At 42.0% G+C, this 27,052-nt stretch overlaps 1 protein-coding gene across 7 annotated transcripts in view; it reads right to left on the reverse strand.

Annotated features, from left to right (window-relative positions):
• wnk1b (WNK lysine deficient protein kinase 1b) overlaps nt 1-26,715 on the reverse strand; it is a 97,565-nt gene extending 70,850 nt beyond the window's left edge. For 6 of the 7 annotated variants that reach the window (XM_085137893.1, XM_085137896.1, XM_085137897.1 and 3 more), the window contains exons 1-2: nt 26,090-26,714; nt 21,440-23,060 (exon numbers count right to left, since the gene is read on the reverse strand). In XM_085137893.1, coding sequence (XP_084994019.1) covers nt 21,440-22,369 — 930 coding nt within the window. In that variant the 5' untranslated portion in view covers nt 22,370-23,060; nt 26,090-26,714. Of the gene's footprint in view, nt 1-21,439; nt 23,061-26,089 lie in introns of all 7 variants that reach the window. The other variant, XM_085137890.1, reaches the window with a different exon arrangement.
• Nucleotides 26,716-27,052: the final 337 nt, after the last annotated feature.

Consider the following 27,052-nt stretch of genomic DNA (forward strand, 5'->3'; position numbering starts at 1 on the left):
CGGGTTTGTGTTGTGGGAATGAGCCGAAAGCATAATCTCTCTGAAGGAAGAGACGGTGTTGTTAAAACAGAAAAAGGCAGATGACAAAGCAGAAGCAGGACACGCACAAAAACACAGAGAATCAACCGTTTTAACAGAACATGCAAATGATGGAACAGACTAGCGTGGATTAGCGAACACAAAAACACTCATCTGTCACTGAAAACCAAACCATTTCCCGAACCACTCTGGGGTCAGATGGTGATGAAGATAATTGATGAGGCATCGGCATGCGCGCTCACAGTCAGCACAGATCGTCAAATATGATTCACGCTCTTTGCGTTTTCCTCTGTGTTTGTCTTCTGGCTCTGCCAGTCCTTCATCACTCTGAAAGTCTCCCCCGACAGACACGTCAAGTGACCCAAACGCTGACCCTAAAATCTGACCCCGGGCCTCTGTGCTCAATGGGACCCTCAATCTCTCTCCTTGAGTAGGTGCATGTGTGTGTTTGCAAGCATGCCAGAGTGTGAATGCTCATATTGTGCTCTCTGTTTGTACATGTGTTTAAGTGTGTAGCTCTTTGTGTGTGCCATGTTGGGTGGGGGGGGTGGGGGGGTTCTGTTTTGTTTTGGGGGGGGGGGGGGTTTTATATGAAAGTATGATTACAATAATCATCAGTTAGTGTATGTGTAGTGCAATGTATGAACTGCAGTTACATAAATGCATAATTGATTAGAACAGGCCTTTCCCACTGGCTTTTATAAATTATTAATATAAAATCTCAAAGCATTTAATCGGTGGCATAAAAGCAGCATAAATTGATTGATAAGTGTTGGTTGCGGCCCAAAATGACCAAAAATGGACAAGAGTCTTCTATCACGGCAGAGTACCAGAGATGCTCTTTGGTTTACATATCCAAAGGCTGGTTTTAAAAACACTACTGCTCTAAAGAACAGAGCGGCTGCCTGTTCAGGCAATCCAACAGTATTACTGTGGCTCATCTTCTCTGTTTTCACATGTAATTTCTCAGGCTGTTAGTCAAAATGTGACAGAAATCTGTTTTTAATATTTTAAACTCCATCCCTTTCAGAAAAGGTTTCCCATGAGCCAGCTGCCGCTCGCTGATGTACTGTGATCACAGAGTACATCTGGAGATGAAAGCTTCTTAGACTTATTTTAGGTATTAAAAAAATGCCAAGCAAAAGTCTAGAGTTATTCCTCACTTCTTTATATTTCGCTGGGAGAATTGAAAATACATGCAGCGATTTATTAAAGCGTGCAACCATACATGGAAATACAGCACATAAGACTAAAACAGGACTTGCACAATTTTAACAAGCTTGAAACTTACTGGCAGTGTGTTTGAGATCCGTGTCATGCTTTCCAGACAGTATTGCACGGCAGATCGAGATCTGATGCTTTTCATCAATTTTGACAAGACCCTCAACAACACTGAAATGTAGTCCCAAACCATGATAGAGCATCCAGTGTGTTTTTCAGATGGCTGCTTGGACGCTCACTGTTATATCTCTCGTCACTCCTCCGTACATATTTACCAAAATTTAACCAAAAATGTCAAATTCTGAATCATAACTTCATAAGACCTTTTGCCACTGATTATCAGTGCAGTTCTTGTGTAATTCGGCATACCTCAGCCTTTTCTCCACATTTCCCTTCCTTAGGCATTACTTCTTGACCATCACGCTTGCAATGAGACCATTTCTGATGAGGCTTCAGCAACTGAATCGGATCTTTGATAAGTTGTCTGTTATATGTAGAAACAACACTGGTTCATCTCTTGAGTAAGGAGACCTTTTTATGCCGGAATGATTCATAGGTCGGTGTTAAGTGGCTTAGCAAACAAAAAGAAAAAAAAACATTCCTCAGAAAATGGTCCGGTACAAAGAGTGTCCTGAGAGTGGGTGAAAAAGTGGCAAATGTACAAAGAAGAACTTTGAAAGACCTTCAAAAGGCCTGGAGAACCTTCACTCAAGACCACTTAAATTTTTTTTAAAGAAAAGTCTGGCTCCTTGGAAGCAAAATAAGAAGAAATGAAGGGTGTTTCCTAACTTTTTCAGTGCTGTACTGCAGCAGTCCCCAACCTTTTTTGCGCCACGGACCGGTTTATGCCCAACAATATTTTCACGGACTGGCCTTTAACGTGTCGCGGATAAATACAACAAAATAAAACTAGTACCGGTACCGAAAAAAAAGAAGATTTATTCATAACACACGTGAAAAGACCCAGGAAAACCGAGTTAACGATAAAAATGACAAAATAACGCTGAAAACCGATAAAAACCCTGAAAACCAAGCATTTCACACCTGAGCCTCAACTCTCGCAGCCCGGTACCAAACGACTCACGAACCGGTACCGGTCCGAGGCCCGGGGGTTGGGGACCGCTGCTGTACTGCCATTTACCCTCCTGTTGCATCAGCTGGTACTAATGGACCTAACTCTGCAGCACACATCACCTTATGAATTGGTTTTCAGTGACCTACTGTTCTGCTATATATCGGTGTTTGCTTTCTTTGGAAGGTGAAAGAAACAAACTTTCCTCAGAAGTAAACAGACTCTGTCCCACTCCATGCCTAAAATTTGACTTGTTTGCACATTCTAAAACATTCATAAATCCAGCTTCCCGACAACAAAAGCAGCCACTTCCAAGTTGAGCACTAAGGAGTTGAAGGTCACGCCATAGTTTAAAGGGGAGACTGACTGATGAATGGGGGGCATGATTGTTCAAGACCTGTATTGACGGAAAACACACACATAAGCGCAAACGCTCGCACAGTTTACCAGGATGAGAGCAATTTGAACGTGATCCAGATGCATTCATGTGTAAAGAAACGAGGAGAAGTGCGGAAAAATAGAAGACGAGAAGGAGCCAGTGAGGAGTCTAGTTAGGACACTGCTGAAGGTAAATAAAAAAGGCAGAGCTGAAAATATGAATCATGCGCTGCTGTTGCTGCTGCTAACACCTCCAGCCCACGAAACTGCTATTTATAGGCAGAGAGACAGAGAGAGAGGGAGCAAAATGATAGCAACGTGGAAGTTCAAAGACAACAGCATAACACTGAGGGTCGACAGCTGGAGGAAGAGGGGAAAGATTGAGGGAGGGGGGGACAGAGAGACATAAAAGGAGAGCAGCGAGTGGTTAAAATCCAGGAGAGAAAGACAGAGGTGTGGAGTGAGAGAGAAATCGGTTCATGGCAGAGAGACAGAGAAGAGTGGGACGGGAAGAATGGGGAGAAGGACGAGTGATTGTGCACCAGACTGAGAAAATACCAGGGTCAAAACGTGGTCATCTGTGGGATGGGTGGAATGGGAGGCCAAAAGTACGAGAGAGGAAAAGTTTAAAGGCAAAAAAAGGAGTTGAAGTATTGTGCAAAATGTCTGTTGTTTTAAAGACCTGCACATACCCCCACCCTCAGACAGGTGTATGTACCTGACTCACGTCTGAGTCTGTGAGAAAGGGCAGACAGCCAACATAGAAGACAACATGACAGGAGCTTTGTCAAGAATAAACCTGCCTGATTAATGAAACACTCAAATGATATAACGAAACTTTTGTTGTTGTCTTTTTAGGCAATTTAGAGTAGTGGGCATTCCCGATTCATCTTCAGGTCATTTCTCCAATAATTAATTCAAAGTATACTGAAAACCAGCCAGCAGAGCTTCCCGGCTTCCCAAATGACACCAAAGTCGCTTAGTAGCTTAAACATAAAAACAAGGAGATAAGCGGCAACATGCGTTCCCCTCAAATTCATGAGGAGCAAAAACATTTCAAAATATCAAAACACCCAACATTCGGCTCCTAAATGGCATTCAGTTCTGATCTACTACTTGCAGGAAACCCTGAACAAAAGCAGGTGTGTGTTTGTGCATAGTATTATTCATGCTATTGAAAAAAAAGAAACAATCGTTCATTATGTTTGGTTGACGTGGGAGAAACGTTTGCTGGCAGGACCTGTTCTGGTTAAAGAAGGAAAAAAAAATTAATTGAAAGGGGACAAAAATCAGTTATAAAGCAAGAGATGGAAATTATGACAGAAAACTTTTACATCTTGGATCCAAAATACCAGGTAAACGTAATAAAGCAGACATGTCGAGACAGAGTGGGTGACAACAGAGTACACTGTAATACTGTTTGCCTTGGCTCGCGGCCCTTCCCATGATGACCTGTTACGTGCTCCTTCCCCACGCGCTGACAAACAAGACGCACATATGGCTGTTAATCAAACCTTACAGATGCGTTTCTGGTGAAGTAAAGATAAAAATCAGTGAGTGATATGACACAGGTGATTTTTTTTCTTTGTAATTACGCTTTAATGCTGATTGCTTAACACGTATTGTCACTGTGCGCTTCCTTGTTCCTCTCTTTCTGACCCCCTTTTTTTGCTCACTTTAAGCTAGTGAGCTGAAACGCAGTTAATGTTTGGGCTAATTAAGGACAATCCCCACCACTGCAGTCACAGCAGATTTGCTGTTTAAAAAAAAAAAAAAAGAGTTTTACTGTTAAATCCCCCCTAAAGTGTGCTACAAGATACTTCTCAAGTCGCCCCAAAACAAAGCTCTCTGCTGCCAGTTTAATCGCACTGAGTGGGGAAATTAAATGCCAAATGATCTCTGCATGTTGTTGTATCAGGATATAGCTAATCTGAGGAAGGAATTCCATAATGAATAATGAGACAAAGCAACAATTACAAATATTTTTTTTGCTTACGTGTCCTCAACATATAGTTTAAGTTAAGTTAATAAAAATAGGATACATGCAGTGCTGTGACAAACTAAGTATCCCAGTGATTCAACAGCTTGTAGAATGATCTTTAGCAGCAAGTAATTATTTTCTGTGAGACTTCATCAGTCTCACATTGCTGTGGAGGAGTTTTGGTCCACTCTGCTTTACAACATTGCTTCAGGCCGAGGAGGTTTGCAGGCATTCGGGTCACTGAAGACTGCACAGAGTCCTGCAAAAACTCTTGTTTTTCACATGTCTACACAGGGACCAGCTGCTTCCCTGTCAGGTGAAATATGATAGCGGTAACTCCGGCAGTTGACATGTTTGATGGGTTACTACAGAGATGAATATGCACAGGTAGCAGGCTGCTGGTGGCTGACCACAATATCTGAATTTGTTTTCTAACATATAGAAATAGAACTGTGCAAAGCGGTTATGTGTACGAGCAGTAACCACAGAGTGCGGATATGCTGTAGACTGCTGTGGTTTCGGTCCCACCTGCAACTTAAGGATGCAGCGTGTTTGTCTGCGTGCGTGTGCGCCTCTTTATTATCGGGTTTGCTTGGTCATATGAAGAATGAGTTCTACTATACATAGTCAGTAAAAACGTAGCTTTAATATTTAGAATGCTAAAAAGCACAAGCTCTTCTTGGCCAGCATTTGAAGATACATAAACACCCTAACCTGTTCTTCTGCAAATAAAGCCACATGGCTTTGCATGCGTAAATGCATGACCACCCACACTTCAAACACGCACTCGCACACACAGAAGCTCACTGAGGTATTATCAATATCAACTGCAGGGTGCAAGTTTGCATTACAGTAATTTACGGTTGCAGGATTGCGAAATTCTGGGTGGATACCCGTGTTTAAAACAGCAAAGCCAATATTTTTTACTGTTCGTTTATCTTGTTGCAATCCATTTGTCCATGTAAACAAAGAGCTCTTAGCCTGCTTTAGTCTTTGAGCTTTTCACCATGCTGAGGCCTTTACACGCCAGAAGCGAAAAATTAATGCGAATATTTCATGTGTGAAAAAATTTTTTGGATCAAACTTCACTTTTCTGATTTTTTTGCGATCCAAATAAACAGATCTGACCAATGAGATCACTGCCTTTGGGAACAAGTGCACTTATAGCTCAAACTTTGCATTGATGTCGAGTGCACGATTATATGGAAATGCTCTATATCATTCGGCTCTCTGTAATTATTTCTCTGCCTCCTCAGATAGGCCCTAACTCTGCCAACAAGAGCTCAAACTGACATCCTAAAATGTGTACAGCAGTTGTGATACAGCTTCAACTCCTGGATCAAACCATCAAGTTCTCCCTGTTGCTGCTTCTTCTCATGAGAATCGGATGAACCCATAATCTCTGTTTCTTCCTTTTCTTCATTTAGAAATGAGAGTGCACAAGATCTACAAAGCCATCCTCATGTGTGTTTCTCAAAACGTCTCATTATGCTTCAAATCATAAAACTAAACCAGTTAATTGAAAAAAAAATACAAAAATTCAACCTGACATGTCAAATAATTCCTTCAAGTTGAAACTAAACTGCCACACTGCCTTTGATGGTTGTGAGAGCTGCTCCGCGCTCTTGTGCAAAAGCCCGTGGGCATGGGAGCATCTGGAAATTGAATATACAGTGGAGAACACAATGCCTAAAGTACACAGGTTGAATGGGACAGCCGTCAGACCGCAGGGGATCTACAGTCCATTACCTCCTAAAGCTGCCCATTAACTTTCCGTCTTACACTCACTCACCCTGTCTGTGTCACCCTCTCTTGTGCCGCCTCGCCTCTCTCGGACTTTGCCTGCATCTCTCGGTTTATCGGCCTCTCTCTGTCCGTCTCCATTTATCTTTGCAAATATCTCGCTCTCGCTCCGGTTTGCTCATCAGCCATTAACGTCTCTCTGAATTGTCTAGCTCCTTTTCCACCCTTGCTCTTGCCTTCAGCCCTTTCTTCTGTAGGCTTGCGAGTTATATGTCCAGCCTATTTTAAAGTTTGTTTGTCTCTGTGCTACATTCACCGAGGTTTTGCTGCACTTCCTGCCCAATAAAAACATATATATGTTTTAATGTCTTTCAGTGCCCATTTTTAAGCATCTCTTGAACACAGTAAAAAGTCGGCGTGACAGCAATGAGCCGTTTATCACCCTTAATACTAGGGCAGTGCGATATGACCAAAATCTCATATCCCGATATAAGAATTCTATCGTCCGATAACGATATAAATCACAAAAATGTAACATTTTCTGTAAATTCTGTGACTCTCGGGTAGCTCGACTTCCGGGGAGTGTTTCCAGCTGCGCGTCATGTAGCTGGAGTCGAGTGATTTAAGCGATGCATGAAACTATACATTTTTAGACATAAGTTGTAACCGCCGCCGTTTTCTTTGTGAGTATTTATTACACGGCGTGCTGCGGGGAAAAGCCTGTTCTAACGTTTGAGTCTAAGGGTATTTTTTAGCACCTGGCGGCTCTTTTTTACTTCTCATCCGTAAATAATCTGTTCTTTCACGTGATTCGGTTTATTTTGAAAAGTCTCAACAGGATCTTGAGCTTTATTGTGAAAGGTTTATGTGGAACATAAACAAGCGGACACGCAATGGTGTTATCGTCGTTGTTGCTAACCACAACGCATAAAAACATACGCTTGTCCGTCCATAGTGTGGTTATATTAAATATAAGAGAAAGAGAGAACTTTAGGAAATTAATATAGCCACTACAGTGACCATCAAAACAATGAAAAAATATTGCCGTAAACAGTTTGTTTTGCGACACCACGAAACAAACAATAGCTTAAAATGAAACGATAGACGTTTTTATATCGTCAGCCGATATATATCATTATATCGAACTTAATACAATGAACAGACGATGCAACACAGCTCACACACGTTAATGAACAAGGAGGAAGGACAACGGAAAACAAGCAGACCTGACCTCTCTGTTAACCCCGCTTTAATAACTTGTAATTGTGTGTGCGCTTTTACACATGAACAAGAAAAGCCTGGAGGCACACTTTTGCTTTTTCATTTTGTGGTGGTGCCAGTGCATACAATGAGATGAGCCCCTGAGAGTCGGGCTTCTATGTTGAGTGGTCCTGCACACCTGTTGCTAATCAGTCCATGCTAGCAAACAGAATGGATAATGAGCTTTTGCACTTCAGACATGCTGACTCAAAAACACAGATGTTACCAGTATATTAACAATGCACTCCATATTATTCTCAGTGAGCCCACACTGTGAATAACCACTACACCATTAAGCTAAAGCAGTCAAATGGACCTTAATCATAAAATAACATTAAAATTGCCACTTTGGCAATTTTAAAAAAAGGGGGAAATATTTAAGATCAGTTATCTGTGTTTAGAAAAAAAAAAGATCTGGCTGTTTATCCTTGATTCAATTTAGCTTTAATTTAAGGTTTCAACAGCCTAAGGCGACTCAAAAAAAAACCCATTTTCCCTGCGTTGCCAACTTCTGTGAAAATTGTGGCGCTTTGCTAAACTTACTATGTTCTTTCCATGCTGTGATCAGCTGCTATTTGTGGCTTTAACCAAAAGACCAGCTTTACAAAAGATGGGAATTTACTTTGAAATGACATCAAAAGGACACAGGCTGCTTAAGCCAACATAGGACCTGTTGATTCTGTGATAAGAGCATGAGGCAATACCCCCATGACGTGCCTTATCTCACAGCAGCAACTTGTTTCTGGAGGGGGAAATAAAAACTGCGATCAGATAAATCAGATAGATGTTTCCTGAATCCACAATTTCATCATGAATTTGATGACTTCAACCTGACTACAGCTGTGGTGAGACTTAAAACTGGAAAAAAAAAAAGAAAAAAAAAAAACACCCTCTGATATATGATACAGACAGGCACATACACTAGCAAAACAAAAAGTTAGCATTTTTTACAGCTTGCAGGGTTTTAAAAGCAAAAAGCAATGCTATTTGGTGAACTTTACTGTTCTTTAGCACCACAGCTGGAATCATCTGTGGCAGATGATGGCTGCAAATCATGCAGCTGCTCACCCTTGCACCCGACCACGGCATTAAATAGACCAAAGGGGGCTTTCCCATTCAATTCAAATGACACTCAGCGCTGCATACCATCCATGTGATCTCAGGCTGCGGTGATTACATCATGCAAGTGTGGTTTTTGAAGGATTGACTCCTAATCTGGTGAGGAGAACTTCCTGCCTCACTGACCACGGAGTCTGTTGTTGTGTGCGCATTTTTCTATGTGGGTCCACTCAACATTGCATTTCGAACATGTGCTTCCTTTTTCCACAAACTGGTCATGAAAATTGAAACTAAATTAGAAACCAATTCATCAAATGCTTTTATAGAGATTTAATAAGAGAGCTTTAAGAGAACTTTAATAGAGAAAGCCAAGACAAAAATAATTTATTTCAGTGTTTGCTTGAATTATAATAAACATCTGTATCATATAAATACTCTAAAGATTTTCTATAGACCTCAGTCACATGGGATTAGAGACTGGTTGGTGATCCCCTAGCAGTCACCAGTTGCAAGGGGAAAATGTGCATTCCCCAACCAGCTGGCGAGTAGTTGCTGGAAGCGAGTACTGAAGCTTGCAAAAGTGCAACGCAAACCAGAAACACTGATCGTTTGACCTCAGAGTAAAAGTCGTGCTTCACTGCTGCAACCAACAATTTCAAAAGGCACAATTTTTACGTTTACTTTGTTCTCTTTTTCCAGTTTGCATCCCACTTGTTTGTAGAAAGTGTTCACAGACAAAAACTACTGGCAAATGGATAAAGGAGGACTTTGTTCCAGCACCCTCTTTGCAACCAACTTCACCCAGTAACAGTCAGCATCCACTTGCCAGCCGGTCAGGGAATACACATTTGACCAGCTGTTCCCACGGGATCTGGTCTCTAACTGGTCTCTAGGCCTGTAACTAAGGCCTTCGAAACTAGAGCTCAAACTCGCAGACATGTCTGTCATCCATTAGTGGCAGACAATGGCAGTATTGACTGGTTCAATATGCTAATACCAATGAAAATATACTACACTGTCAGAGGTTATGAAAACTATGATAGAGAGGAGGCTAAAATTACAACTTCAATAATCTTAGCATCACTTCTGAAATCTGTTGTCACATTTTAACACTTCTAAGTGGAAAATCTTTTTTAGGTAAGGAAAGCGCAAAAAGTAGACCTATTCACATAGCCGCAACAGTGTGACACAAGCAGCAACACACAGTCCCCACTCATTCTGCTCTAGTTATGGCTCGGCAGATGACACTCTGCTGCTCTGCTGCTATTTATAGAACAGAAAGGGGAAAAAAATGAGGGGAAAAAAATCCCATCTCCTCCTTCTTTTTGCTCCCCCCTCTGTCTCCGTCGCTCTCGTCTTTTTCCCCCTCACAGGCTTTAGTTAAGGTCATGGAGGATGGAGAGACAAAAAGAGACAGAACCAGACAATGAGAGACGATGCCAGAGACAGAGAGACACCCAAAATGGGAGAGAGAGAGAGGCAGAGGAGAGAGGAGAGAAAAAAAGCAGTGTGACAAACACAGACACAGGCAGTGTGTGATTGTACAACGCTTTGCTCCTTTTGTCTCACTGTTCTTTTAATTCTATTTCCAGAAGCAAATGAACTCGTTAAACCCAAATCAAGCTTTTAATCCTGAGCATCAACTGGGATTACTTGCGCTCCGTTATTATTTTCTGATCATCAGTACTGTGCAAAACTCTTGAGCCCTCCCTAATTTCTTAATATTTTGCAAAGAAAAAGGGGTAACAGGTGCAGTGATTTATTGAAATGTGCAAAAATATGTAAAAACAGAGCTTAAGCAATTCTAAAAAGCTTGAAAGTCAATATTTGGTATGACCATCTTTATTCTTCAGTGCATCCTAAAATCTCTTAAGGTTTTAGTATACTTTAGGTGGTGTTCAGGAATAGTTCTCCAGGCTTCTTGTACAATATTCACAGCTCTTCTTTGGATGTTGAGTGCCTTTTATTCCATTCTCTGTCAAAATGATCGCACACTGCTTCATTAACATTGAAGTCCAGGCTCTGGAGACATCAGTGATGACCGATAATGTCCCATTGAGTGTTCTTCAATCCAGAAATGCTTTTGGGATCATAGTCATGCTGAAAAATTAAGCTTTTGACAATCAGAAGCTTTCTAGGTGGTGTTGAATGGTGAATCAAAATCTGATGACCAAGCTGACTGAAATGCAGCCCCAAACCATGACAGAGCCTCCACCGTGTTTTACAGTTGGGTGTCTCCCTCTTGCTCTGGACCTCCTCTCTATATATTTACAATTGGAACCAAAAGTTTTCAATTTGGATTCATCACTCCTTAAGACCTGTTGCCACTGATTTTCAGTCCAGTTGTTTTGCAGTTTGGCACACCTCAGCCTTTTCTCCATGTTTCCCTAATTAAGAAATAGGGAATTCTTGACAGCCAACCTTCCACAAAGATTTCTTATGAGTGACTGAGTTCGTGTTCATGTGCTGTAGATTTATTGTGGAGGGTTTTTTGTCCTCTACTTTTCCAGTTTCTTTAAATGTTTTAAGGACAAACTCACAGCATGTTGAGATAGGCCAGGTTTGATCTGCCAGCTCTTTGGGAATCACGTTGTTGGTGCAAAAACATTATTTTACAATGGGAACAAATTATGTCTTTATGAGATGGGCTGCTAGTAACGAAGACCAGACAAAGAAAAAGAATGTCAGGTATAAGGACTGGACTGAAAATGGGTGAAAAAGCAGCCAGTGTCAGAAAATCAGAGGAACTATTGCTGAAGACCACCGCACAATACAAGAAATTCTGTCTAATGTAAAGAAATGAGGGCTTTACACGGCACTGTATATAAGTTCAAATTTTGCGTCTATAGACAATACAGTACAATAGAGTACTGTAATATATAACGTTATTTCTATAGAAATAACGTTATATATTACAGTACTCTATTGTTTCATTGACTTTTGATATCTGAAAAGTAAAACCATATGGAGCAGAGATTCAGGAACCAAAGATATTCCAACACACCCACATTTATTTGGGGTTTGTGGGGGAGGGAGGGGTGTCATATTTTAAAGCACACCCCCACACACTATTTCACTAAGGAATGACATCTTATCAATGGAATGCGGGGAATCTGGGAGGGATACAATGAACCCAGAGGGCTGCCCCCTCCTCAAACACACACACACACAAAATAAAAGGTGAACACAAAGACAGAAACAGTAGCTCCTCTGCAAAAACAGACTGAGCATTGCACACGCAGCAGAACAGTCTGTGCATTGTCAGGGCACAGACAAAAGCAAAAGCAGACTAAACACAAATATAAAGCAAAGACACACACAAACAGGTTCACACGCACACACACGGTGATGTGTGTCCCAGGTCACTTTACGCTGGTGCAGACGACAAGCAGCTTAGAGTCGAGATCTTTTTTAGACTCAGGTCAGGATGCACACACTTACGCAATCACCTGTGCCAATTTCTTATGGCATGTACGGGTCTATTGAGCGGGCAGTCAACCTTGTCGCCAACGGTCGATCGCTTTGTGTTTTTCAATAAGAGGATTAAATTCATAATGATAATAGTTTAATAAATCATGTAATAACTATCTGATTATAACTGAATTCCCCAACAGCTGTCCACCAAAGCTCAGCAGAATCTAATCTATACCATACCATGCTGAGAAAGGGTGTCTGATGTCAGGTCAAATATATATCCATCCATCCAAACAGTCTTGAGACTGTAGATACAAAAAGCAACGGGAGGCATTTAAATAAAGTTATTTATTCTTATAGGCCGAAATCACAAATCACAAATCTTCGGCCTCTTGCTTCATATGAGAAAAAAGTCCATTAGAAATGACTCACTGGTATCAACACAAATGCAATATATTATGCATGTAGTGAGTAGATGAAAAACTGAAAAGAAGTGAAATGTCGATACATAAAGAGATGACTTTTTGTGCATTCTACTAATACTGACTGATGACCGTGTTTTCCAAATAGTCTTCATATATCAGCAGAAGTAAAATCTTTTTTTAAAGTGTAATTTTCCTTTATTCCAGTGGTGATAACGCCCTATAATTCAAGTGCCAAAGGCTTCATTTCAGCCGGAGACTCTCGACATTTTGTAGGCAACAAGACCGATTTGTTTAATTCATAAGCACACACTGTATTTCTACCAGATGACTAGATAAAAGAAAGTATTCATGTTTAATAGCAACATTTTTGTTTTTCCTTCTGTCCCCAGACTAGTTTCAGAAACTGTCCACCTGATCCCAGATTTATCACTTGAGGCTCAAAACAACGTGATCCAATCCTCTGCTTCTGATCTGCAGCTGTCAGCCAACCGCAGCTTTGGATTTAGCAGGAAGCGATTGTTCGCATAATATCAGCATTGTTAGGGCCGTCTGGGCAGGAAAAATAAGAAAGGGGAAAACCAAAACGCTTTTCTTCACTAATCAGACGCACACACACTTGCATTTACGCTTATCTGTGTGTGTGTGTGTGTGTGTGTGTGTGTACAGGCCTGTAAACACACATACTTTGGCTAAACCCTTTTTTTGGACTATCTGCAACATCTAGCAGATGAGAGATGTCTTTGAAAAAAATCATCTTCAAATTTGTGAATACACATAGATCAATTATGGGCTGGATGAGTAAGCAATGTTAAAGGGTTGAAGTGTGAAGGAAAGACTGATACCAGGCAGAGAGGAGTGGGATTAGGACAGCATGAGCAGGAGTGGTTGGAGATAAAAGAAAGAAAGAGTCAATCTGATCATTGAGCAACGACGCTTGGCTAAAAGGGGGGGAAAAAAACCAAGAACGTGTGAGAGGGAATAGAAAAACATGTCTCACTGTGCAAGTCATCTAACATCTGCCTGATGCATTTACTGTCCCCAACTAACCCCAATATACTTACACACACACTGTAAGTACAGTCTTTCTGTGAGCCTACAGTACACACATACACACAACCTGCGTCTAATTAAACCATACTATAATCACTAAACACACATACACACGCATTGTGTTTCACTCAGTGTGACATAACCACGGACACACACCCATTTGAGCAGTTGCTAAAGCTCTCAGATCCTTTCATTTTACAGAATGACTTTATTTAGAAGAGATTACCAAACACTTGAGCATCGTCTCCCTGTGTACACACACACACATACACACACACAGATATGCTGAAAGTCTGCTCACTTGCTTCTCATTTTTTCTAAACAAACAGACTGCGAGGGAGAAAGGTCAGTAATTCTGAGCGCACAGACAATGTGACTGTTTCGCATAACTAAACTGTTAGCACACGTATCCGGGTCTTTAAAGCTTTCCAGTGAGATTTATGTTTGTGTGATAAAATGCTTCACTCCCACGCTTGGAAGGTTTCTGTTTTAGTGACCTTCCGCGTGCACTATCTGACTCCCCGCTCCTTGCTGATAACACAACACGACCTGAAATCCAGGCCAAGTGACACTTCAACCCTCCACTGAAATCAATACTAATGAAAGGCAGCGCAGCCTGACCGCACCGCTCTACATTATGTGAAACTGGTGTACACGCTCGCTCATTAACCGGAAGTTAATGTGTGTGGTAATGGAGACAGTATGAGGAAGTGCCAGCTTGTACCTCTCTTCCTCTGCCTCTCACAGCTGGTTACTGACATATGACTGCGCCGGGGGACGGATGGAGGCAAGGCAAAAACAAAGCAAGAGGAAGACGGAGTCATGCAATGAGGATGAGTAACAAAATGATTCAAAGTGAGATTTCCTCTATGTCCACCCTATATCATTCCCAGGTTACATCAGAGCTAAATAACTTTATCAGCTTAATGAGTAACCTCATCCTAAGGCATTTTTCCACTTTTTTCCCTTATAAAGCCAGCTGACTGGGCTTTGGAGCTGTTGCATATCTGAAACACTGTATATAAAAGATGGCCACTGCAATTTTGCCTCCTTTTATTTTTGGAGCTCATATTCTGAAGCCTCAAAGTTAGCATGTTTGGTCGCTGCCATCTTGTTTTTTTGAAGCAACCATATTTGAACCAGAGAGCATTTGCTAATTTTTTAGCTGATGCTAGCAAGCTTGGTTAAAAGAATGCATTTATAGACTGTAAAAATGCAACACACAGACAGATACCTACTACTTATTGCAAATTAATCCATAGAATTTTGATCACTAGAAAAGACTAGAGACTCCTAAATGTGTCCTTGGTTTAATCACCAACACTGCAGGTGGTAAAATTTTAAACATAGCCAAAATATAGCCTGACGATTTATCAGTGGGCCAATATTATCAGCCAAGAGACATTTTCTGTCTATGACTATTACCTATTAGCATCAGCATTTGCACTAATACATTAAAATCTAAAAAGTAAAGAAGCGACTGGAAAACCACCCTTTAACAATGTTATGTGTCTTGCTGTTGCACAGTTTGTCCACCAGAGGGCACTCTTCAAAATCCCTGAATGCAAAACACATATTTTAACAACGTAAGTACAACAAGCAACTGATCAGGGCAGAATCGGGCATGGCATAAACATGTAAATGTTTCGGGACGACGTCTGTTTATGTTTTTATTTATCAAAAAAAAAATCGGACTGTTAAATCACAAAATATCAGTATCCAGAGCTGTCATACTGGTCAGGCCCTAGACAATAGGTCCAGTTCAGTGACTCACCTCAGCGGCTACGCCTGTTAATCAAAACTGCCACTCCCTTAATTTTAAGCTATAAAATTATCCAAATAGAATTTATATAACATATATTGTTCTCAAGCGGAAAATTAGCTATGAAGACCAAACCCAGTACTTGTACCTAGCTATAAATATGTTCATTTCATAGCTTGAACTGAGCATTTTAAAGAAGTCTGGGAATTGACTTGCTTTTAGGGCCAACTTCAAATGGCCTTTCTAGGAACTGATATTTGACGCACGTCCTCATACTACATTTTTCAGTCAGAGAGATTGCTGCTCCATCTGATTTTGTTGCTATTACGTAAAAGTGTGCGTCAGGTTTTCACCTACTGTAACAAAGGATACTAAAGTTCTCTTGTATGTGCTGCATTCCTGCAGTTTACAAGGCAAAAAACAAACTTGTTTGATCACGTTGACTGCTATAGATTCCAAAGTGGAAACGCAACATGCACCTGTTTTACAATAAGATTAGTAAAGAATAAGAGATTTATGAGATGTGATATCATGACCATTAGCGGCTGATAAACACACAACCACAGGTGTGGTTTTAGGGAGGCTGGTGGTGATTTTCCACCCTGACTGTTACGCAGAAAGTGCTACAGAAAGGTGACTCTTAAAGAACTTAGACATCCATCTATCACAACAAAAACACAGGAAACATCCAGCAAGTTTCCATAATTAAACAGTCGAGCTCGTCTGCAGCCTAGCCAAATGAATAAGTTAACAATCCCCAGAAGCATGCTGCAGTATGAGCTCACACCAGTACAGCCCAACTGCATGCACACAAAAACTCATGTAGAGCACAGACCAAACCTAACAGGCACATAAGCACTACTTTAATGCTAATAAGGAAGGGGAACTGTGTAAAGAGTTCGTAGCTGGTGTTTAAAACATTTATAAGAACACGCTTGATGTGAACCCACACTTTCTATCCCTTTATAATGTGTGTCTGTCCAATGCTGACTACTACAGTAACTCCAGAATCAATCAGCAGGGAGAAGCAGCCTCTGCTCAAGGCCTTGACACTGCTGCGGTTTGCTGTTTTGTCAGAGAAATATGAACCTTTGGAAAATCTAACCGCTACACCTCTGCTCTGCCGCCCTGAAGTTATCTAAGGATATTTGATCACGCTGTAAAATACTTTTGCTCTGTCTGATACATCATCAACTGAAAACATTTGCATGGAATAGTTTCCAAGAGCATCATGTGACCTTCGAAACGGTCCAATCAGGATTTCTGATTCGAGTTTGAAATAGGTCAAAATATTTGTTGGACAAGGATTTTTTCATTTAATAAAAAACAAATCCTGGCAGTTGCCTAGCAATGTTCATAAAGATAGGGAGAACGCACTGTTAGTGAAACTGCTTTGCAGACATAATACTTTTTAAATGCCCGATGTCCTCTTCGCTCTGTCCTTTTACCTGCACATGGAAGTATTTCAGGCCAACGCCAGGTTAAAATGGGTCAACAACAGTGCTCTGCCGTGCTAAAATCGGACACCTTGAAGCATATGTTGTTAGCCTCATTTTGTCAATGTCATGATAGTTCTGCTAATAAAAATCATGCAAGTGTGAATTTGTAATACAAAATAATGATATGAGAGATGTCAACAAACTGATGCGTAATCTTCATTTCTGCAAAAGCTGCCTGGACTCAGCAACTAGTCTCTATCTTAAGGCATTGATTGAATAACCATTTTTAAAGGACAGTTGCAAAGCCCCAAAGCATGCGTGTGTGTGTCTATGTGGGAAGGGGGCTAATCCGCCTTGTGGTGCTGTTGAAGGTCTTTGAGAGTCTATGGTGCCCGAGCCTGAGGTCACACACCCTCTTCTCTCTTCAATTCATCCTCCGTTTCTATGTTCCTCTCCCCCTTCCTGATCATCCTCTCCTTTCATTTCCTTTGTCTTTTCTCTCCCACTATTTCCCCTCCTTCCTCCCCTGTGTTTTCAGTTTCTCCAGCTTCTCACAGGGGTCCCTCCACAATCACCTTCCACTTACTCAAACTCGACCCCCATTCGTCTAGCATCCCCTCCCCCACTCCCGTCTTCCAACTCACTTCCCTCCAAAAGTTCTCCAACTCCACCTATCAATGTTTCTGTTTAATATTTTAACCGATTTAAACCGCCTGTGCGCTCAACCCCCTCTATCAGTTTGGTAGAGTACACTGCTTCGGTGGTCGATTGCTGAACCGGCTCTTCAAGATCCCTTGTGAAAGATCAGGCTGAACTTTGACTCGTACCCCTCCTCCCACCCTCAGTCCCAGGTCTTTCATACAAGTGTAGGGTTGGGAAAAGTAACAGCCAAATGTTCAACTTCTAACGAGGTGATAGCCATGGCTTATATTCATTAATAACAGTCGGCGTTCAAGTGAACAAGGTCAAGTGTGACTCTCTGGCTGGTGTATTTATAAGATGCTTCTTCTTCATGCTTTAAGAAGGAAATAAACTCGATGATCTCTCGCTGCGTCTGCTGTTTCCTCCTGCGTGGAGAGCTGCATATATGTAGCCGCTCTGTCCTGTCTGTGCCTCCACAATCAGCATCATAGCGGGTGATACATAAATTAAGTGCAACATTAAATTGCAAGAAATCCGGCTGCTCCTAGGTCACAGCTGCCGGGTCTAGTTCATGAGTCACTGAGATACAAACAAAGTCCAAAACTTACAATTAGTTATCTTACCAAGACTACATCAATCAATCAATCAATCTTTATTTATAAAGCACTGAGCTTATTATGATCTGTAGCTTTAAGTAACCCAAGTTCAAACTGATCACAAGAATTCCTTTCATTCCAGGACGCCTACAGGAGCCTCTTCTTTCCCATCCATCTTGCAACAGACACTCTGATAAGGCACCTTAGCTACTGGATGACCTTCTTCCTCTCCACCCCCCTCTAACTATTCATCAAACGCTTAAGCAAAGTACCAGCTTCATCTCCCTTCTCGTCTCCCGTTGTGCTTCCATGTAACTACAAATTTCTCTGGACACAAATATTAACCTGTTCTGGGATCCAAAGCCAGGAATATGAAAGACACCTTCAACTCTTAAGCAAGCAAACACAAACACACACGTGCATCGCACTAACATATGCATACTGGAGTGACAAGTGGGTGCCGATGGCAGGGGGACATACTCACGTCACACAGAGATATTTCCACGCTAAAAACTGACAAGTTCCAGATGATGCCAACTCCCACAGATCTCCAGTTGCCATGCCCACCCAGTGAGTGAATGTGATTGGTTCTAGTGTGTGTGTCTCTGCATGTGTGTGTGTGTGTGTGTAACCCTACTCCCACCTTTCTGCCACATGTCAGCAGTTGCTCAGTCACAGTCACACAGTGATACCAGATTACAGCCTCTTATGTAGAAGAGTACTTGCCTTTGCATGGATATAACTCAATCACCACAGTCCTTCAATACTCTTATATAACACACGCACGGAATATAATGCATGAACGACATTTTGCATTCCAGTAATTCAGGATATATATTACATAAATGTCAGCAAGTTTATTCTGATCATTTAGCAAACTAACCAAGCAATAGTTTTAAAAATCCAATCTCAATTCAGAGACGGAGACCTCCGAGACACAAAGAACTATCAAGAATCCCCAAGTTTCTCAGTTTCGACAAGTAGTAGAGTTAGAGACGGAGATAAAGAGAAGCATGTGTGGCAGAAAAAGCTCAACAAAGGCTAGATGTTTGTTTTCCGATAAACACACCGCTGTTTCCTAGATGCAGGGCATCAGGCAAAGCTGATTTTAGCTCCTGGGATTCAGGAAGACTCGAGGAGCATCTTGTGATGGAGATGACAGAAAAACAAGCACATGCTTCCCACAGGAAACAAGCACACGCTGAGAAACATTCAAATGCACAGTGTGACCTCAGTCTTTTTAAGGTTCTAATCAATTTAACAATTAGTCTGCATCTTTTAAAAAAAAAAAAAAAAAAAAAAAAAAACATGAACAAAGAAGAACAGATCTAAAAACATAAAATAGAAAATCAGTATCCATGCCTTATATCAGTGTTAAATGTCTAAATATGACAAACACTTTGCAGAAAAACATGAAATATACATCTATAAGCCGAAAAAGTTGTTTTTGTGGCACAGTATAAAGTGCTTCATCACAGCAAGCAGTTCCACGTGAGTCCATGTCACTGTTTTCTTCCTCCGCTGAAACCTCGGCTCAGTCAGTGTGCTAAACGTCATATGACCGCCCGAGACTGTTGTTCTACTCCAACTGCTCACCGCACCTCCGTCTCTCTGCCTGCTCATCAACAAAAGCTGAAAGACTTTCTCCTTTTCCTTCGATGCTGCACAACCTTTCACCAACCGATACACTTTTTGCCTACACATCTCCTGTTCACACCTCGCCCCGTGACAGACAAATACTCAATAAAGAAGTTGCATCAGCGCACCACAATGAAGCAACAGCATCCTGTGGTGCGCTGCAATCCATCCTGTCAAAAGTTGGCCAGACTGCAGGAAAAATCCAATAGTTTTATGTGTCCCCTTTGAATACTTTTCAAATGTTGAGACAGGATACCGCACCTCTGATACTGCAGATATCAAGCAGGTGTCATTATCTGATTTGACACCGTCATCAGGAAGTCGACCCCACTTGCATTTTGGCCTATATTGCTTAGTATCCTCTTCCGCTTTCATTTATACGTGCGGTGGTGGTGATGTGACGCACCACAGCATCCACTCACTCGCAGCTGAAAGTCAACCGTCACTACCAGAGACCCACGACACACATATAATGAAAATACACATGCATGAGTAAGAGAAAACGAAGAGCCTGAGCTCCAGCTTGACACTTTGTTCTATCTGTGATGCAGTAAGAACACTTTCTTACTACAATCCTCATTCACACACAAGAGACATACAAGTGCTTTTAAACACTTATTTTCTATCCTACGTTCTGTAGAAATCCACTGTCAGAGGTGCACATGAGAATGTATATGTCCCACCCAGTCAATACAGAGATTTTAATCTTTAAACTCTCATCTCCCTAGTGCAAAGTGTTTCTTGCTTCCTCTATTTAGACAGATCCGTTGCCAAGCAGAATACTTCTAGTAGTTCTAATCACAGACCCTAGCAATGCTCTCTGTGTTCATGCAGTTACAATCCAAAGGATGCATCCAGGGCAACTTGGGGTTCAGTATCTTGTCCAAGGATACTTGGACATCCAACCTGGAGGACCAAAGGGTCGAACCACCGGTTTAAAAACCGGCAGATCTCTGCTCTGACTACAGTAGGTGGGACATTTGCGTTCTCATGCGCACCTCCAACAGGTGATGTCCACAGAAGTCAGAGTTGCAGCTGATGAGAGACAATAGCTTTAGAAAAACACAACTTTGGCCTAAGGAGGTGCTAAATGTCCAGGCCGGCACTATAAAATTTTTTATAACCAGTCAGCTAAATAATTTCAAGCAGTGCAGTCCCTTGAGTGACAGCTCATGCTGCATTAAATCAGTCCAAGAAGCAGTGGATTTTTAACGACTGACTTACAGTTAGAATCCATTATTCATGAAAACAATTACTGGAGGATCTTCATTACGTCTTCTGCTGCTTGGGCTACAAATACTATGACTGTGATAACAGTGTACCTCAACACTCAGCTCCACATGCAGTGAAACTTAAACTAAAAACCACACAAGCAGAAAATGTGCGCTCAAACTCACAGCAAATGTACATTTACCAAAGTCACAGTCGCTGCCTTAAATAGCACACAGACCTCTGTTGGATTTTGTTGTAAACAGTTCCCATTTAATCCGCACTGGTACATCAGTCCCAGTCAGACTGATCTCCTTTCGTGCACAATTACACAGAAAGTCTCTGCCTAAACAGGAAGACTATATCTCCCTGTCAAGGTAATAAGCAAGAGGCACAAATAGAAAGGGTAAAATTCAGCACCTGGATGGCAACTTTTTGAGATTTTGGCAAATTAACAGGAAATGACAGCACAGTCACTGAATAGGTCACAGTTTTATGAGCGTAACCTTACCTGTAGCTCACACCATGCCACTTCCACTGTTGTCTCAGTGTCCAAACCCTTGTAGACAGTCTTAAAAGACCCTCTCCCGATCTCAATGTCAAACTTCAGGAAGCGTCCATCTGGTGAAGTCCCTACAGCTTTTGTTTCAGCCTCCTCTATGTCCTCTTGCTCCCGTTCCCTCTGCTCTGCCCGTGCTTTCGCGAGCCCCTTCTCCTCCTCCGTCTCCCTGTCTTTCTCCTCGGTTGGACTACTGATGCTTCCCTCATACACATTTCCTACTGCTTTTCCATCTTTGGCCACCTGTTCCTGAAGCCCTCTGGGACGCAATGCGATGTCAGGCTGTTTGGCTACTGTTTTATTGGTAACATCCAATACTGTCGAGCTGGGCTCTGTTACTGCCCCATCTGCACTATGTTCAACACTGCTACTGGTAGGGACAGCAATCGTGCACACATGCAAATCTCCCTCGGCATTTTGTAGATGCCCCTCTTCGACTGCCCCACCATGCCCAAATGAAGGCTGAAGGGTACTGCTCTGCAGATAGGAACCTCTTTGGGACTCCTCACCTTCATAATCCTGTCCTCCAAGGTTTAAAAGCTGCGGAGAGAAGATGGTGGGAGTCCCTTCACAGTCTGGGGGTGATGTGAGTAACACAGCTGCTTTGCTGGGCAGGTCCAAAGCTGTGGCATTCGAGTCACAAATGACACTCCGGCGGAAGAAACGGTGCTCGGCCGTTTTAGAGTCTCTATCCATTGTGTGGCGCCGACGTTGGACCTCCGGCTCTCCACCAAGCTTCTCCACGACATGCGTGTCTGAACTGGCAGAGCCGTTCACATTCTTGTGGGGGGTCTGGGGTGATGGGCAGTGGGACGGAGAAGAAACGGGGGCAAGAGGAGCAATGAATTTCACTGCTTTGCTGCTGCTATTTTCTTCAGACATTCTTTCAAAAAAAAAAAAAAGCTCAAACTGTAAAAGAGCAAATCTGTATGTAAAGACTTTTATGTAACTTATTCCTGTAAACTCTGAGCGCAGATCTCAACCTCCTAGTTCATTAATCAAACCGCAAGAAAAGGAAAGTTAATGTGCAATAGAACAAAAAACAAAATTGACTGAATGCAGCAATCCTTGATGTCTTTTGTATTTTTTTGCTTTCCTCTTTGCAATGTTTTAAATTAACAACCCACAGTTTCTACAAGGCCCTTTCGTGGAGGGCTCAGGGAAGCCCCAGGTGAGTGGAAGGGGCTTTCTCTTAAAAACTGGGGAGGGAAGGGATGAAAGGCAGTCGACAGAGGAGGGGTGCAAGCACTGCAGTGAGACGATAACCGTCAAATCAACACGTAACTCCATCCTGCTGCCAACAACCAGACTGGGATGACCGCAACATGGAATGACTGGAGATCTATTAGACCAGTATGGCCTCTTAAAAGATGACAGAAGATGCCTGGACTCCAAAGTTTGATTTTTTAGGTCTGGGGATGTCTCTGTAAGACCAGGCTGAAGCCTCCTCAGCTGCCTGAACAAAAGACTTCCAAGAGAGGTTGCTGGCCTCTATTGTAAGGCCAGATTGATGGCTAGGTAGGCCTAGGCCTGGCCTAGCCTGGGCCAGCTTGGTCTCCTTCTGTCCTTGTCCCTGGAAATAAAAAGAGAAAACTATGAAGTGAAACTGTTTAATTTATAGGTATGAGTATACATGTCAGAATTCAACACACAAGCCGTCAGATTTTTTTTATTGCAGGAATTTGAAAGCAATTTCAAAACCTTGGCTTTTTTTTCTCCTTTCTTAAACCGGGACTATCCGGCCGATTTCTATCTGGATATCTTTTTATTCTCTGACTCAGACAGGAGTCCAAAAAAATCCTCATCCGTGTAGCAACTTTGCGCGATTAAAATAATCATCATTTAAATTATAGTAGACCTTTGCACACCTTTAATTCATCATGTCTGACACAAGCCATCAAAGCTCATCTTTTGTTTCCAGGTCACCCACACTCTGTGCTCTATGGAAACTATGGGCCAGATATTTAACAGCGACACCTCAGGTCCCAAAGACCAAGTCAACAGATGACAAGCGATGGGCGTACTAGACTGGACTGACAACGTCAGAAGAGGAAATAAGGCAGCCAAATGGTGCCGTAGGCTTGGGCACACTGTAATCTGTAATATTCCCAGGCAAGAAAGTAAAGATGAGTCACTTATTTTGTTATTGTTCTTGTTATGAACCGCCTGGTTAATAAAATAAGAGCGAATAAAGAACTGGGTTTGAACTGGTGAGTGAATGTTCACAGTACTTCACACACTGTCAGGAGTCATTAGTTCAGAAAAGACTTTTAAAACACTCGTTCAGGCTGTGGTTTGATATTTTTTCAGTGAAATAAATTTGTCTTTGGTTGAGCTCAGCACATTTTTTTATATCTCTAATTTAAGCATGTTAACCAGATGGAGATCTGCATCCCACACCAGTCTCTCCCTCCCAGCTGCCCCTCCATAGTTAAAGCTGTGAAGAGATGTAGCAGAGACTGTGCCTAATTGCTCCATGTTCCAAATTTAGCCCAAGTCAGCACAGCCTGACTGACCCCGAGGTTAGACTGCTCGGTAGCAATTCAGCAGATTAACATGAGAGATGAGGGGCACTCAGAGTGACACAGACAGAACTACTTCACAGAAATGCATATCTGAGGACAGTGCACAATATATTACTATGCATTTTGTGTTAGAGGAAATGTAATAACTACGTACTACGTTCAGAACTTGCAAGTCGGCTCACATAACGTCCTACAGACACTTTCTACTCGGTTATCACAGTGGTACCGGCACAAAGAACGAGCAGCCGCTTTCATGTGTGATGTTAGAAACAATTCACTGTAAACATATTCAAGCTTCAAAACAAACCAAAGCAAGTTTTCACAAGTGAAAGACACTGATGTGCAAAGAAGAACGCAGAGAATGGTCCCAGTTTGTGGTCATTAAATTTACATATGCGCTATTCTTCAGAAGATATTTTTAAGCCACATTTGTGTTTCATTTAGTTCCAGAAGCTATTTTTTATTGTCTCAATTTAGGGAAACGGTTAAAAGACAACCACTGAGAAGGTTATAGTACGGTTGCACCTGAAAGCTATGACCTTACTGCTTATTTGAACCCTTTCTAATATTGAAATCTGCACCGTACACCTATGTTTGGTGCTCCATTACATGCATAACGACACAAATCTTTAAGCAAATGTTTAAATTTCCATGAAATAATACCACAGATTATTAAGCCTTACACACATTCTGCCCTAAGCGAAGCCCTTTACTCAGACGAGTTAGGTTCCAGTCTGGGAGCGAATGGTTACGCAGCAGTCAATGAAGCCAACAAAGTGACAGCAACTAAAGAGAAATAGAAGGTTGAGATTACTATGAAACAGCTCTTCACATGAAACAATCTTTGAAAGTGTAGCGCCTCTGTTGGACAGCTGTCTGAAACGATGGCTGCACTGATACTGTCGTGACAATAAACTCAAAATATGAATTACTGTTGGTAGGAAAAAACAAACATGAAGTTGTGCCTATGTCAAGAAGCTACTATCAGCTATGTTACAACAGATGCCCTTCCTGATACAACCCCAAAGGAATTTGTGTCTCCTCCCAAGACTGGACTGGGGACTGAATGTGTAACCCACTACACGATGGAGTCACTGCAGGTGTGTCTATAGATCACTGCTGTGATTTCATAACAGCTGACGGAAGCAGTGAGGCATAAATAAAGACTTTTAACAGTCAGAAAAAGGTTGATACGGTCAGACTTAAACTTCAGTGTTTGCAATAAGTACTGTGGATTACTGCATCACTGGTGTCCCCCAAGTACCAATTTGAAGTGTCCCTTTAATAACCCGATGCTTTTATATTTGTGTTTCTATTGCACCGCTGCTAAAAAAAAAATGTGTAAAGTATGTATACAATGTTAATTTATATACAATATAAGCAAATCTGGTCTAATAGGAAGAAGATTTCTTTTTAACTTTGAAATTACAAGCTCAGGTTAAAAAAGTGCCTCAAAGAAGGCGCAACAAGAAAGATTATTACTTCTTATTATTAAATGAGTGTCAGCTTGTTGAGAAAACATGGCATATCATGGCTAAGACATCCATGGGCCCTAAAACGGACTGATTCCTGGTCCACGAGCCACATGTTTGATACCACTTGCCTAAGCAAAACTCTATGATCTAAACTTATTTTTCAAGTAGAATGATAAGGGCAGCATTAAAACAGGTAGAAGCACCAACATTATTATTGATATATAAAGGCTTTGTTATCACATCATCAGTAAATGAACTCCAGCGGTTACGAGCGGATCATAAAAGCCTGATGTGTGCACATGAGCAAATAAACCTTGGCTGGCTTTCGCTCAGTGGTCTTTATATTGCTTTGGTATGATGTATGACAACAGCAGTGCTGCACTCGTGAGAACTGTAAGCCTTGCCACTGTGCAGAGTGGAAATGCAGTGAGCTTAATTAAAGCTGCAGAGCAACCCCCGTGCAGTGACGGCTTCACTGCTGCCTGTTGAGGAACTCCAGAAAACGAGGCTGTGTCGACAAGTTTGTCTACAGGCAAAAACAAAGACGCGAGCAACGACTCTGCAGAAAGCATTGCGATGCAAAAACAAAGGCGAAGCATTACCTATGACATCGGTGTGGTCTGTGCTGTTGCCGCAGAAATGTGAAGGGGGAAAAAACTTGATTAGGGAGCCTTTTACTCCTCTGCAGAGGGTCTGCTCTACACACAGCACAAGTGTCAGTGTGGTGCGTCACATTAAAGCCACAGTTGGTTGAGGGAAAACACTAAATAAGAGCGATTTGTACAAAACACAACAAATATCCCTCAAATTAAAAAGGTCCAATCAGTGACGAGACGAGCGGTACGTGCAGAGAGCCCCAAGCCGACAGACAGACACCTCCCACAGGACAGAGATGACAAGTTCGCCCGCTGCTGTCGCGGAAGCTGTGGTACTACTTTTCTCTCCGTGTTGTCTGTGTAAGGCTTCCAAAAACAAAAAAACGATAACAGCCTCACTTAAAGGTAATGTATCCCGACCCGTGTCGGCACCCGGTCCACTCGTGCCGCCTCCGCGTCGCTCCTCCGGGCTCGTACGATGCTATAAATCCGCTGCGGTCCACAGTGATTCCCCGTTTTCAAGCCATCAGACAGCGGATCCGTCTGCTCTGGGATCTTCTCCAGCGATGACTCGTCAAAGCAACTGCTGGGCTTTCACGCAGCACAGCCGCATCAATTCACTGCTGCGAGCGAGGATGCTGGAGCTGTATAAGGCCGCTTTTCAAAATAAAATAAATTACACCTCATAAACTCACAAACTTCCTATATCCCTCCTGCAAGCGTGTTCAGTCGTGAAAGGGCTGTTGTTGAGCACAAACTCATGCAATGCAGCCTGTTTTCTTCAGGTACTTGAAGCATATATGTTGAAGTGATGGAGATCCAGCTGTGCCCCTTCGTGGATCTACTGGAGCAGCTTCAGCAATAGTAAGTACTGTAAGCTCTCAAGCTCTCAGTGCCATTCTAATAGAAAAGCTATCATATAATGTGGGATGTATTATTCGGTCATTAGAAATAAGAAACACGTGTTAA

The sequence above is a fragment of the Neolamprologus multifasciatus genome, chromosome 17 (genome assembly GCF_963576455.1).
Source record: "Neolamprologus multifasciatus chromosome 17, fNeoMul1.2, whole genome shotgun sequence".
NCBI lineage: Eukaryota > Metazoa > Chordata > Actinopteri > Cichliformes > Cichlidae > Neolamprologus > Neolamprologus multifasciatus.